The 13,839-nt window shown below is 51.9% G+C and overlaps 1 protein-coding gene across 2 annotated transcripts in view; it reads left to right on the top strand.

Moving 5' to 3' along the window:
• Positions 7,456-13,839, top strand: part of ERBB2 (erb-b2 receptor tyrosine kinase 2) — a 29,764-nt gene continuing 23,380 nt past the window's right edge. Inside the window, exon 1 of one of the 2 annotated variants that reach the window (XM_021066119.1) lies at positions 7,456-7,760. In XM_021066119.1, coding sequence (XP_020921778.1) covers positions 7,688-7,760 — 73 coding nt within the window. In that variant the 5' untranslated portion in view covers positions 7,456-7,687. 2 annotated transcript variants of the gene reach the window in all.

Here is a 13,839-nt window from a genome sequence, read left to right as displayed (position 1 = left end):
GTGTCCCAGGGAGTTGAGCACCCAGTTGCTATAGATTGGGAAGCTGAAATGAGCAAAACAACCTCAGCCCTCCCTCCAGGAGCTGACCTGAAAAAAATTGAGTGCTAATACTACTTTGCATCTGATAGGGCAGTTCTTTTTTTTCCTTTTTCTTAAAATTTTTTTTTTTTAAATTGAAAGTATAGTTGATTTACAATGTTGTGTGATAGATCCATTTTTAAAAATAATACATTATTTTGTTTTGTCCTTACTGTAATTCTTGGATGAATCCTTTTTGAGGATCCCTATTTAAAGATGAGGAAATTTAAAATTCAAGAGGATAAAAATACTGACAAAGCAGGGATTCTCCCTTCAAGAGAACTCTGAGGTAGAAACAGGGCTTTTTTAGAACTTTAAAGTTTCCAATTTTGGAAGCCTCCTCTACATTATGTGAAACATACTAAGATGTGGCAATGACCACATTCAATAAAATTTATAAATAACTATATATAGTTGAATTGAGTTGCTGTAAATTGTACCCGGTAAACTGCTACAAATTGTTACATTTGTACACAATTAATAAAATATTTTTGTAGTTTTCTTATCATATTTTGGAGCCAACATTGAACAGTCATTCAGGTCTCAAACATTTCACAGGTTCTTGAAAACCCATGGCTACCCACCTGATGGAGAAAACAATCCTAGGTTAAAGGTAGAGAGGGCAGTGGAGACAGACATCTGTCATGCTGTCCTGGTGGGAGATGAAGTGCTGTTTCTCTGGGACATCTTGTGAGAGTTCTTCCTGCCAGAACAACCCTACACAATTACCAGGCTTCTCCATCTCCCCTCTTTTCAGCCCAGAGACCCTCCCCCTTCCTTCCCCCTGGAGCCCCCTCAGCTTAATCTGCTTCTTAACTTGCCTTTGGTTTCTCAGGTGAGGAATGGCCTGCAAAGTCATTGATTCATTCCATCAACTCAGGTGTCAGTCATTCCACTAGGGAAAAAAAAAAAAAAAGGATGAAGCAAAAATCATTCCCAGTCCAGGGAGGAGAGAGACAAAGCAAGCATTATGTGTACTGAAGGATCATAGGCGAACTGACCCTATTCTTAGAAGAACAAAAATTGGGGGATGATCTACAAGGAGGAGTCCTAGGTCATCCAATATTTATGGCAGTTTACCGCGTACAAGTCTCTGGGAACAGTGGTGAACAAGGCACCATCCTTCTCATGGTCAGAGAAAGGAGACAGGCAATTAATGAGTATCAAACACAAGTCTAGGACAATTTCACTGCTCATGTAAGAGCACATTGGTATGACCACTAGGTAGGGTAACTTAGCACTCTAAGACTGTAAAAGAAGACCCTTTAATCCAGTAATTTACATAGACCCTCTAACCAACAATTTCTCTCCTAGGTATACCTACAGGATTTCTAGGTATACCTACGGAAGTGCAAAATGGGTAAGTACAAAGCTATGTATAGAAGTATTGGTCATTATGGTCAATAGCGAAGGAAAGAAAGAAAGAAAAGAAAGGGACTAAATGTCCAGCAGAAAGGAATTAATCACACAAATTGAGGGAAATCCATGTAATTACAATAAAATGCTGACGATAAATTAATAAGGATGGGGCAGAGGTTCCCAGGGTGGCACAGCAGGTTAAAGACCCAGTGTTGTCTCTGCTGTCTTTGTGGCGGCTCAATTTTGATTCCTGGCCTGGCACAGTGGGTTAAGGATCTGGTATTGCCACAGCTCTGCCATAGTTTGCAGCTGCAGCTCAGATTTTATCCCCTAGCTTGGGAACTTTCATATACTGTGGGTACAGCCATTAAAAAAAAGAAAGAAAGAAAAAAGGGGAGTTCCCATCATGGTGCAGGAGAAACAAATCTGACTAGGAACCATTAGGTTGCAGGTTAAATCCCTGGCCTTGCTCAGTGGGTTAAGGATCCAGCGTTGCCGTGAGCTGTGGTGTAGGTCACAGACAAGGCTCGGATCTGGTGTTACTGTGGCTGTGGTGTAGGCCGGCAGCTGTAGCTGTGATTCTATCCCTAGCCTGAGAACCTCCATATGCCGAGGGTGTGGCCCTGAAAAAGAAAAAAAAAAAAAAAGGAATGGGGCAGATTTATAATGTACTAACTAACATAAAAAAACTTTCATGGTATTTTTGCTACTTATAAAAGGCAAGATATGGAACCGTGTATGTGTGTGTGTGTGTATACGCATTACCTTGTATGAGGAAAAAAATGAGGGTATATATTATGTTTGCTATTTTAGAGACTATGTAGAAAGATACAAGAAAGTAGAAATACTTGTTCCCTCCGGGGAGAAGTGGAACTGTGTGTCTAGGTGACAGGGAAGTAAAGGACACATTTTATTCTTGTACTTTAAAAAATGTGTGCCATTTGCATATGTCATCAGTCAAAAAAAAAAGGAAAAATGTTAAGTCAACTTCATGTGGTCAAAAGTGTTGAGTTATATAACTGAATAACCTCAGTGAGGGAGGGCGGATAAGAGGATAAGGGAGTGGGGAGGGAGGGGGAGGCTACTTTGGACTGGGCAGTCAGAGGCCTTTTTCAAAAAGTGACATTTGAGAAGTGGTGCAGCAGAAACGTATCCAACTGGGAACCGTGAGGTTTCGGGTTCAATCCCAGGCCTTGCTCAGTGGGTTAAGGATCCAGAATTGCCAAGAGCTGTGGTGTAGGTCACAGACGGGGCTCAGATCCGGCATTGCTGGGGCTATGGTGTAGGCCGGCAGCTGTAACTCTGATTTGACCCCTAGCCTGGGAACTTCCATATGCCTCCAGTGTGGCCCTAAAGAGCGGGGTGGGGGTGGGGAGTGACATTTGAGCTGAAACCCGCATGACCAGCTAACACCTGGGGGCAGATTGTTCTAGGTTGAGGGAACAGCCAGTGCAAAGGCCCTAAGGCAGGAACAAGCTTGGCATCTTTGAAAAACAGAGAAGAAGCCTGAGTGGCTGGAAGGCTGTGAGACTAAAGACCAGGTTCTAGCTAGTCTCAGGTCACAGTGAAGAGTTTAGACAGCAGGAAGCCATTGTGCGGTGTTTTAGCACTGAAGCAAATGAAATGATCTGATTTAAGTTTAAGGAATTTACTTTGGAGTTCCCACTGTGGCACAGTGGGTTAAGGGCCCAGCGTTATCACTGCTGTGGCTCAGGTCATTGCTATGGCTTAGGTTTGATTCCTGGCCTGGGGAACTTCTGCATGTTGCAGGCACAACCAAAAAGAAAAACAACAGGGAGTTCCCTTCGTGGCTTAGCGGTTAATGAATCCGACTAGTATCCATAAGGATGTGGGTTCCGTCCCTGGCCTCATTCAGTGGGTCGGGGATCCTGCGTTGTTGTGAGTGGTGGTGTGGGTCTCAGATGCAGCTCAGATCTGGCATTGTTGTGACTGTGGTGCAGGCCGGCAGCTGTAGCTCTGATTCGACCCCTAGCCTGGGAGCTTCCATATGCCGCCAATGCAGCCCTAAAAAAATAAATAAATAAAAATAAGAGACCACCTTTATGAGGGACAGATTTCCTTTCTTCCGTCCTTTTTTCTTTTTTTTTTTTTTTTTTAAGGCAAGAAATAGATTTATTAGGATAGGACACTTGTGGGAATACAACTGGGCAGGCTCAGCCATGAGGGAAAGATTTTCTTTCTTTCTTTTTTAGGGCCGCACCTACAGCAGATGGAGGTTCCCAGGCTAGGGGTCTAATCGGAGCTGTAGCCGCTGGCCTATGTCACAGCCACAGCATCGCCAGAGCCTTAACCCACGGAGCAAGGCCAGGGATCAAACTGGCAACCTCGTGGTTCCTAGTCTGAGTCGTTAACCGCTGAGCCACCACGGGGGAACTCCGGGACAGATTTTCTTATCAGAAGCTTGCAGTTCACTCTCCTGTGGCCCCAGGGAGGCCTTGTGCCTACTTTCAGGGGACTCCTTCCAATTACCTAATTCCTGCAGACACTCCCCCAGAGAACCAGACTAGAGGTCCCCTAGGGTAGGCCCCAGTTTCTGGTCTGGACCTCGGACTGTGGACTGTCTCCTCCCTTTTTCTGTTTGTTTTCAGTCCTCTGACCCCAGATTGGCTGGTGAGGTAGGCAGAGGGGAGGAGCCTCTGATGCCAACACACACACACACACACACACACACACACACACACACAGAGCCTCCTGTGCCCCTCAGTCTCGGGGGCTGGTCAATGATTGACTGGCATTTCACAGGCCGCTGGTTCCAGCCCCAAGCCTGTTGACCCTTAGAGGTCATCTCTCTATGCTGGAGCCCCTTCCTGCCTCTTCAGGGCCAGTGGTCACCTCCACGGCCCACTGACCAGGTACCTGCTGCCCAGAGATCTCTGCAGGTGGATCTCCCGCAGCGCCCTCTGCCCCTGGGTTAGCGGCCCTCCATCCTGCTGTCACCCCTTTCTTTCCTCTGCGGTCCTTCTCGCTCTCGCTCTCTCCCCAGGCCTCTCACTGGACCCTTCTGGCAAACTCTCAGGTTCCTCCAGCAACCCAGGCAATCCCGCCCCCTCCGTTCTTCCCCCCCCCCTCCCCCCCCCGCCTTTGTCCCTCAGACGTCCCCTTTCCTAGGCTGGCCCGCCAGGCCCTGCTGGAGGGGCAGTTGAGGGGAGAAGCGAATCAGCAGCGCCCACCCCTGCCCCCCTTCCTCTTCCCTTGTCAAACACAGACAAGGATTTTCCCCCCTTCCTTCCTGGCTCTGAATGGGCTCATTCTCTTTGGGAAACTCAGCCCCTCTGGAGCCTCCTCCTGGGGAGCGGGTTCTGACCCCGGCTCCTCCCCCATCGCCACTCCAGCCCCCACTCCCGCTGGCTCCGCCCTCCCTCCGCAGCCCACTGGGGCCAAGCATTGTCTCTGGCCCAAGTTTCCTTCGGAGCCCTGGGATGCTAAGAGGGTGGGCTTGTCTGGCCTGGGCAGGAATAGGGGGTGGGGTGGAGAGGTGGGATATTTGTGAAGGGAGGGACAAGTAGTTGCCTGGATTTCTTGGAGGAACCCCCCTCTCATGCCTCTGCAGGGGCCTGCAGGGAGGGTGGGTTCTTGTACCCTTGATTCAGGGTTCTCCGGAGCTGAATGGATTAAGCCAAAGTCTCATGGCTCAGTTATCTCCGAATCTCAGGGTTCCTCTTCTGCAAAATGGGGAAAGGTAACACCTCCTCCTCTGGCGCCCGAGGACTCAGCGAGACGAGGACAGAGGGTGGCACAGAGCCTGGGGCCCAGTGAAGGATGGCACCCCAGCAGCTTTCCTGGCAGGATGAACCCTCCTAACATAATGGCAGGGAGCAGTGGCCTGGGGGAGAAGGGGCAGCTCTCACTTTGACTCTAACACCCTGATGGTCTCGAAGCCACGAGCTTGGGTCTCAGAGCCACAAGCTTGGGTGCCCCGTGCAAGCGCTTCAGTGCAAGAACGTCTGACTCCTCCCCTCTCCCTCAAGGAGGGGGAGAGGCTGCAGGGCTGAGAAGCACCCTGACTAGGTCCTGGGCTGGGAGAGGGCATGAGGATGAAGGGCTGGTTTTGCTGGCTGTTCACCTTTGCCCTGATTAGCCCTGAGAAAGTCTTGGGCAAACTGATACACGGGTTGAGCCTGCACTTCCTGGACCCTCACCCTCACCCTGGACAAAACAGGGAGGTCGATGCTCCTCCCAAAGGGCTACTGTGTCACCATACACAGCAGCACTTGAACATCTGTGACTACAATCCCAAGACTAGATCCATCGCGCCTCATCCTCCAGGACACACATGCCGTTAAGACACTTATCTAACCTACGGACTACACAGGTACCCATATGAACTACAGACGATCGTATGATCTGGTGAATCTGTTCTTTCCATTCTATTTCTCAAAAAAAAAAAAAAAAAAAAAAAAAAAGGGAAAGAAGAAAGAAAGAAAAAGCCTTGTTCTGATCATTGAAACTGGTTTCCCAACAACCAACTTTTTTTTTTTTTTTGGCCACCCCTGTGACATACAGAAGTTCCCGAGACAAGGATCAAGCCGCGGTAGTGACCACATCAGATCCTTAACCCAGTGCACCACAAGGGAACTCCAATATTCAGCCTTTTGTATATATTTTTTCATTATGGTTTATCTTAGGATATGGAATATAACTATACGGTAGGACCTTGTTTCGTTTGCCTTCTCTTAAAGAAACCTCTCCAAATGTCATCATCTTCAGGCCCCACAAAACCTGGATCTGCCCCAGTATAACTAAACCCGAGACCATTTATTGAGCAACTACTATGTGCTAAGTACTGTGCTGAGAGCTTCAAGAGTATTATCTCCTTTAACCCCTAGCCTAATATGCCAGGTGCTGTTTTACAAGTGAGCACAGTGAGAACCAGAGAGGCTCAGTCACTTGCCCAAGGTCACGTAGCTAATAAGTGGTAGAGTTGAGATTTGAACCGAGTTCATTCTGATTCCAGAGTGCCCCATTCTCAAGTCCCCTATAGTGAAAGTGGCTGCCTGGAACCACACTAGGAATAAGGAAGCCGTTTAAGAAATGCTAATGCCCTTCCTTCTCCAGCCCCCAGTAGGTGCCTCTGATCCCCTCTGGACCAGCACAGGCATGCTACAGTAGGCTGAGCATTCCAACTAGAGTTGCCGGATTTAGCAAACAAAAATAAGGATGCTCGGTTACATCTGAATTTCAGATAAACAACAAATAATCTGTTTGGATAAGTATATCTATCTGCGGTGTTTTGTTGGCCGTTCCTGCAAAAATGCCGCCTTCCTTCCATCCCCACCTCCGCCCCATCCCCCACCGGGCCTTAGCAACAGGGTGGGGGCTCCAGGTGGAATGCAGGGTAGGGAGGTGGAATTGAGAAACCTAATAAAAGGTAGGGGACCCAGAAGGAACCGTGGATGAATTGGGTGTTGAAACAAGGCTTGAGGTGTAGGTTTCTCTCCCCACACTTGCACACCCCCTTCAGACCATTCTTTTGAGACCGGAAAAAGACACCTAAACGTTTCGAAAAGTTATGCCAGGGACCCCTGGAAGCCACAGGTTAAACGCAACACACACACACACACACACACACACCACTAACAGTTTTACGGGAGCATGTGGTAGGAAAACCATTCTTTGATCTTCAACCAAATAAGCATGTGATGGCATAGGATGCAAAAGGCCGGGAAGGTTTACGATAAAACCTGCGACTTAAAAAGAGAGTGAAGGATGTCAGGCTAAAGCGTTTGCCCCAGACTCGCAGCGCGGGGGCGGGGGCGCCATCACCCTCCTCGGCTTTGTCGGAGGCGGGGGGTTCTCCATGGAAACGGGAGAGAACGGCGGCCGGCAACCCCGGCGTCCGGGCGCTGGGAACGGCGCACCCCCAGGCCTGCGCGGAGAGAGGGAGAAAGTGAAGCTGGGAGTTGCCACTCCCAGGGACTTGCTGGAATGCGGTTGGAGGGGGTGGGGGTGGGGGGGCGAGTTGTGAGCGCGCTTGCTCCCAATCACGGGAGGAGGAGGAGGAGGAGGAGGAGGAGGTGGAGGTGGAGGAGGAGGGCTGCCTTGAGGAAGTACAAGAATGAAGTTGTGGAGCTGAGAGTCCCCTCCGTCGTGCCCACAGAGCCGAGAAGAGCCCCGAGGCCGCCGGGTGCCCTTTCCGGCGCGAGCGCCCGGCCCCCTCCCCTCGCCCGGCCCGCGCGTCCTCCCCGCCTGGTCCAGCCGCAGCCATGGGGCCGGAGCCGCAGTGAGCACCATGGAGCTGGCGGCCTGGTGCCGCTGGGGGCTCCTCCTCGCCCTCCTGCCCCCCGGAGCCGCGAGCACCCAAGGTGGGTCTGGGGTAGGGGGAGTGGGGAGCGGCGACGCGACTCTGCCGCCTGGGGACCCTCCGCGGGGGGCAGGGGGGGCCATCACAGCTTCCCAGAGCCGCCGGCCCTCGGCACCGAGGGGCCAGAGAAGGTGGGGCGGGGGGCGATGACACCGGAGCCGCTCTAGACGTCCCATTCAAGCGACTGGCGCTTTGCAGACTCCGCGACGGCTCCGGAACTTGTCAAAAAAGTTCTCTGAAACTGTTCAGAAAGTTTGCTTCAAAGGGTGTGTTGCATGGTGTGTGTGTGGGTGTGTGTGTGTGTGTTTTCCCCTTTTTTGAGCCCTCTCAAGCTCCTCTCTCAAAGCCTTTCCAGTTGGCAGCCTCCGCCTCCAGACTGGACTGGGCTGGATTCCTGGGGGTCCCCTCTGCCGGCCCCCTCCCCGCCCCCTTTCGGCCGAGTGGGTTGAGTTACTCCAGTTCCAGGCAGGATCCGGGCGCGGGGGGAGTGGGGGGAAGAGGTGGGGGAACGCGACCTGTCCAGCCGGAGCCCGAGAGCAGAGGGTGGCCGGTCGGACTGCCGAGCTGCCTCACGCCGGGATCTGGGGTGGGGGAAGGGGGAGACGTTTGTTTTGAACGCGTTTCTTTAGGGCCCACTTGGGGACTGTGCGCTTTGTGACTTGAAGAGCGTGGGCCAGGGAGCGGGTGGTGGTGGGTCTCCGGGTCTGGGGCGCAAAGTGGGAGAGTTCCGAGGGAGGGGCTCCTGGGCAGGGGCTCCTGGCAGGAGGGAGGCTGCGGAATGGGGCCTGCTGCGGGTTGTTCTGCTTCTACCTTCCTGCGTGCGGGTCGGAGAAGGGTGCTGCGGGGAGGAGGGGCGGTGTGTGAGTCTTGCCCCATCTGTCCCTCGGTGTGCGACAACCATTAAAGCTGACGCGTCCTGGAAATACGCTCTGTGCCAGGTGCTGTGCCGCCTGTGTTCCCTCCTTTCATCCTCAGAACAACCCCCATGAGAGAAGTCCTACTAGAATTATTCACTTTCTGAGTGAAGACCTGGGCTTAAAGAGGTTAAGTAGCAGCAAATAATTGGTGGATCCCAGATTGGACCCCCAGGCAGTGGGGAACCCCCCCCCCCAGCCACACCTTCGCAATTTCTACCTTTGAACTCTGAGGGGCACTGCCCCCTGCATCCTGGGCTGTGGGGAAGACAGAAAGAATGTTCTGGGAGTAGTGGGTGGTCTCCAAGGGTCAGGGAGTCTGGAGAAGGAGTGGGTGTCGGCCTGTCTGTGTTGCCGGAGGGCCCCTGGGTCAGAGCTTTGCAGTGTTGTCTGAGGGGCGGCTCTGCTAGGGTGTTCTTGAGTTGTGTGGTCTGTGTGTTTGTGTGTCTGGGCTTTGTGTGGCCAAACAGCCATCTCCCTGCTGAACTCTGCCCTCAAGGAACTCCCTCCCTCAAGATCTGCTGTAAACAGCGGGAGGTGGCCCCACACCTTCCCTCTGAGGCCAGAGGCTCTTCTTTCCTCTGGAGCCTACATGTCTCCTCCCTGTTTTGCAGGTGGGCGTCTTCACCTCTGACCTTTTGCTGGAAGAGTGAGGCCAGCCGGCGGCTGGGTGGTCAGGCCCAGCTGCTGCCCTCCTTACCTGGGCCTGGGAGTTGAGCAGGTGGAGAGCAGCCGGGTTGCTCCCGCTGCAGTGCTGAGATCTGAGGGCTTGGTTCTCCCACCAATGACCAGGTGGGGGTGGGGGGCTCTTGTCTTCCTCACCCCTCGGCCCCCACTGCCCCCCCACTGCTGGGTGCCGAAAGAGATGCTCAGTTGTTGTGCAGGGGACTGGCTAAAATGGCAGCACACCACCCAGCTGCCTCTAGCACTCCCGGTGTATGCCAGGGCTGAGGGCTGTGGTATATGCCAGGGCTGAGGGCTGCAGCAAGAATGTGGGGGAAAGGGAAGTGGGGAAGGCCGAGGATTATTGGGATTGCCTTTTCTTAGAGGTCAAGGTAAAGTGCAGCAAACACGTCTGCAGAGCTCATAGTTTAATTCCTGAATGATTCTCCCACCAGCTTCCTTCCTTCTTTTTGCTATATATCAGGAAAATAACTTCATTTTAATAGTCAAGAAAAAAACAACTGAAAGGCAGTTTCAAAAGCTGAAAGAGAAGATACATTATATTACAAAGCACTTTTCATTTTCTCTTGGTCTGGAAGGACCCAGACTCCTGCTATGTGAACTTCTCTTGCCTTAACTTTTTAAAAAGTACTGCATGGAGGAGTTCCCATTGCGGCTCAGTGGGTTAAGAACCCGACATTGTGTCCATGAGGATGCAGGTTCCATCCCTGGCCTTGCTCGGGGAAATTTTTTATGCCACAGGTGCAGCCTTAAAAAATAAAAAAATAAAAATAAGAAGTACAGCATGCTTCCTATATGCCAGGTTCTTCTTATCCATTACAGTTTCTTTTTTTGTTTTGTCTTTTCTAGGGCTGCTCCTGCGGCATGTGGAGGTTCCCAGGCTAGGGGTTGAAACGGAGTTGTAGCCACCGGCCTACGCCAGGGCCACAGCAACGCGGCATCCAAGCCGCGTCTGCAACCTACATCACCGCTCACGGCAACGCCGGATCCTTAACCCACTGAGCAAGGCCAGGGATTGAACCTGCAACTTCATGGTTCATAGTTGGATTCGTTAACCACTGCGCCACAACAGGAACTCCCCTACAGTTTCATTTCGTGTCTGCAACAGTCCTGTGAAGCAGATGCACAGATGAGAAAACTTAAGTTCAAGGAAATGGGAGTTTCTGTCATGGCTCAGCGGAAATGAATCAGACTAGTATCCAGGAGGATGCAGGTTCGATCCTTGGCCTTGCTCAGTGGGTTAAGGATCTAGTGTTGCCATGTAGGTTGCAGACTCAGCTCAGATCCTGAGTTGCTCTGGCTGTGGTGCAGGCCGGTAGCTACAGCTCCGTTTGATCCCTAGCCTGGGAACCTTCATATGCTGCAGGTGCAGCCCTAAAAAGACAATAAAATAAATAAACAAAAATAAATAAATAAAAAATAAAGTTCAGAGTCTCCCCCATCCATGCAAAATAAAAGGAAAGCATTGCCTGGAGTTCCCATTGTGGCGTGGTGGAAACAAATCTGACTAGTATCCATGAGAACGCAGGTTTGATCCCTGGACTCGCTCAGTCGGCTAAGGATCCAGCGTTGTTCCATGAGCTGTGGTGTAGGTCTCAGACGTGGCTCAGATCCCGCGTTGCTGTGGCTGTGGCGTTGGCAGGCAGATGTAGCTCCGATTCGACCCCGAGCCTGGGAACTTCCGTATGTCACGGGTGCGGCCGTAAAAAAGCAAACAAGCAGAAAAGAAAAAAAAAGTAAAAAGAAAAAAAATAAAGTTCAAAGAAATGAATTGACTTATCCAAGGCTTCCCAGCAACTAGTCATGTCCAGGGCATTTTTGGACTCTGAAGAGGAGGCATTAAGAGTTGGTCAAAGTGTGGCTCAGTGGTAACGAAACCTCCCAGTATCCATGAGGATGTGGGTTCCATCCCTGGCCCTGATCAATGGATTAAGGATCCGGCATTGCTGTGGTGTAGGTTGCAGACGCGTCTCAGATCTGGTGTTGCTGTGGCTGTGGTATAGTCTGGCAGCTACAGGTCTGATTCGACCCCTAGCCTGGGAGCCCCCATATGCCGCAGATGAGACCCTAAAAAGCAAAAAAAAAAAAAGTTGGTTAAAGTCTTTTTGCATTCAACAGGAATGGGTTAAGCAAAGCTTAGGGGCTTGTTCTGTTATTCAGGCGAATGATCGCCCCTATTGAGGCTTTAGAAAATGAAGGTGAGCTGGCCTCCCTGCCCTCCAGGTCCCCTCTTGGCTTTGGAGTCCTTTCCTTCCCCTGCAGCCTGTGTCTGCCTTCCTCCTGGGTCCTCCTGGTGTGGCTGGGGGCTGAGGACAGGAGCAGGGCAGAGGGCCAGTGGGACCTCCAGGGCTACGGGTGAGGGAGACAGCTGGAATAGAAGCATGAGTGAGGGACCAGTGGAGCTGAGGCTGGATGCTGGTGTAGGACCAGTGTGGTCGTGCCTGCCCCACCCTAGGGTGCTGGGGTGATCTGGAAAGAGATATCCCCCTCCCTGCCTTGTGGGATGTCACCTTTATCTCTTATTAGGCTGTCCTCCCCACCCCTGGGAAGAGCGCCTAGGCGAGGGGCGTGTGGGCCCTTAAGGAGTGGGAGAATTATTATAGGCAATGTTTGTGTTGCCCCAGCTCTGTTTACAAAGACTTGTCGTGTTTACAGACTGTTCCTTGATTCATTATCTCATTTAAGTCTTGTTTAATTTCTCTGCCGAGAGTAGGAGTTGTGTTATTAGCCCCTCCTTACAGCCACGTTCAGGTCAGTAAATATTCACAGAGTGCCTTCTAGGTCACGGGCACTGCCGATCCCAGAGGTGAATGGATTTGGCCTTTGCCCTCCAGGTCCAGGGACTTGACCAAGGTCACACAGTGAGCTGCCCACCTAGGTTCTGGCCTAATGACCTGAGCCCGGGCCCCGGTCGGTTACACCAGGTGTGTGCGAGGGGGTGCGTCCAAGTGTCATTGAATGGGCTCTGGCCCTGTGGGTCTGGGGGAGGTGGGCTTTGGGGATGCAGGTAGTGCTCATGGAAACCAAAGGAAGTGTTGGCTTTCATGATGGTGGGCAAGAGAGCAGCTGGGGCAGAAGGCTGGTGGGAAGAGAGAACCCACTGGAGAGCCCCCAGAACTGGGTCCAAGCCCTGACCCCTGATGCCCAGCTAGAGGGACACAGGGCACGGTGACAAGCCTCTGAGCAGAGGGCTGGACACGATGACCTCAACTGGTCCCTTTTGGTTTGGAGACTCTTGACTGGACTTCATTTATTTATTTATTTATTTTTTGTCTTTTTGCTATTTCTTTGGGCTGCTCCCACGGCATATGGAGGTTCCCAGGCTAGGGGTTGAATCGGAGCTACAGCTGCCAGCCTACACCACAGCCACAGCAACACAGGATCTGAGCCTTGTCTGTCTGCGACCTACACCACAGCTCACGGCAACGCCGGATCGTTAACCCACTGAGCAAGGGCAGGGATCGAACCCGCAACCTCATGGTTCCTAGTCGGATTCGTTAACCACTGCGCCATGACCGGAACTCCTTCATTTATTTTTTAATTCACTCGTTCACGCTGCAAAGACATTTCCAGGGTTCACTGTGGGCTCTGCCCTGGTCCTGGGCTGGCCCTGCCTCACACCGACTTTGCCCCAGAGGTACGAAGGTTGGGGCTCCTGAGGGGCAGATGTTCTGGAAATAAAGAGATGGAACAAGACCTCTTACCCCTGAGAAAATCAAGGGGGGGGGGTTCCCTTCCTGGCTCAGAGGTAAATGAACCTGACTAGGATCCATGAGGTTGTGGGTTCGATCCCTGGCCTCTCTCAGTGGGTTAAGGATCCGGTGTTGCCGTGAGCTGTGGTGTAGGTCGCAGACAAGGCTCGAATCCTGTGTTGCTGTGGCTGTGGTGTAGGCTGGCAGCTGTAGCTCCGATTCAACCCCTAGCCTGGGAACTTTCATATGCCACGAGTGCGGCCATAAAAAGCAAAAAAGAAAGAAAGAAAGAAAATTGATGGGGGCAGAGTGGATATAGGGACCATGGTAAGGTCTGGGGAGGGGAGATGAGTGAGGGGCTGGGGGATGGGAGGGAGATTTGGTGGGTCCTGGCGAAGAGGAGGGAGGTGGGGGTAGAAGGTTGTCCAAATCTTGGCTGCATGTCAGGTTGGGGACTATTAGCCCACAAGCCTCCAGCTCCCTGGGGCTGGGTCTCGGGGTCCCAACTTTACCACCTGTTGCAAATGCTTAGTCTTCTTTTTTTTTTCTTTACACGTGAAGAGCAGTTTTACCTAGAGGGATTCACATTCCGTAGAGTGTGGGCCATCTCCAAAGGTGAGAACAGGAAAAAAAAAAATGTGAGAGTGGGAGTGGAAACGAATCTGACTAGGAACCATGGGGTTGCAGGTTCGATCCCTGGCCTTTCTCAGTGGGTTAAGGATCCGGTGTTGCCGTGAGCTGTGGTGTAGTTCTCAGACGCGGCTCGGATCGCACCTTGCTGTGGCTGTGG

The sequence above is a fragment of the Sus scrofa genome, chromosome 12, assembly GCF_000003025.6.
Source record: "Sus scrofa isolate TJ Tabasco breed Duroc chromosome 12, Sscrofa11.1, whole genome shotgun sequence".
NCBI lineage: Eukaryota > Metazoa > Chordata > Mammalia > Artiodactyla > Suidae > Sus > Sus scrofa.
The sequence above is the reverse complement of the archived record's forward strand: the minus strand, read 5'-3'. Positions and strand labels throughout refer to the sequence as shown.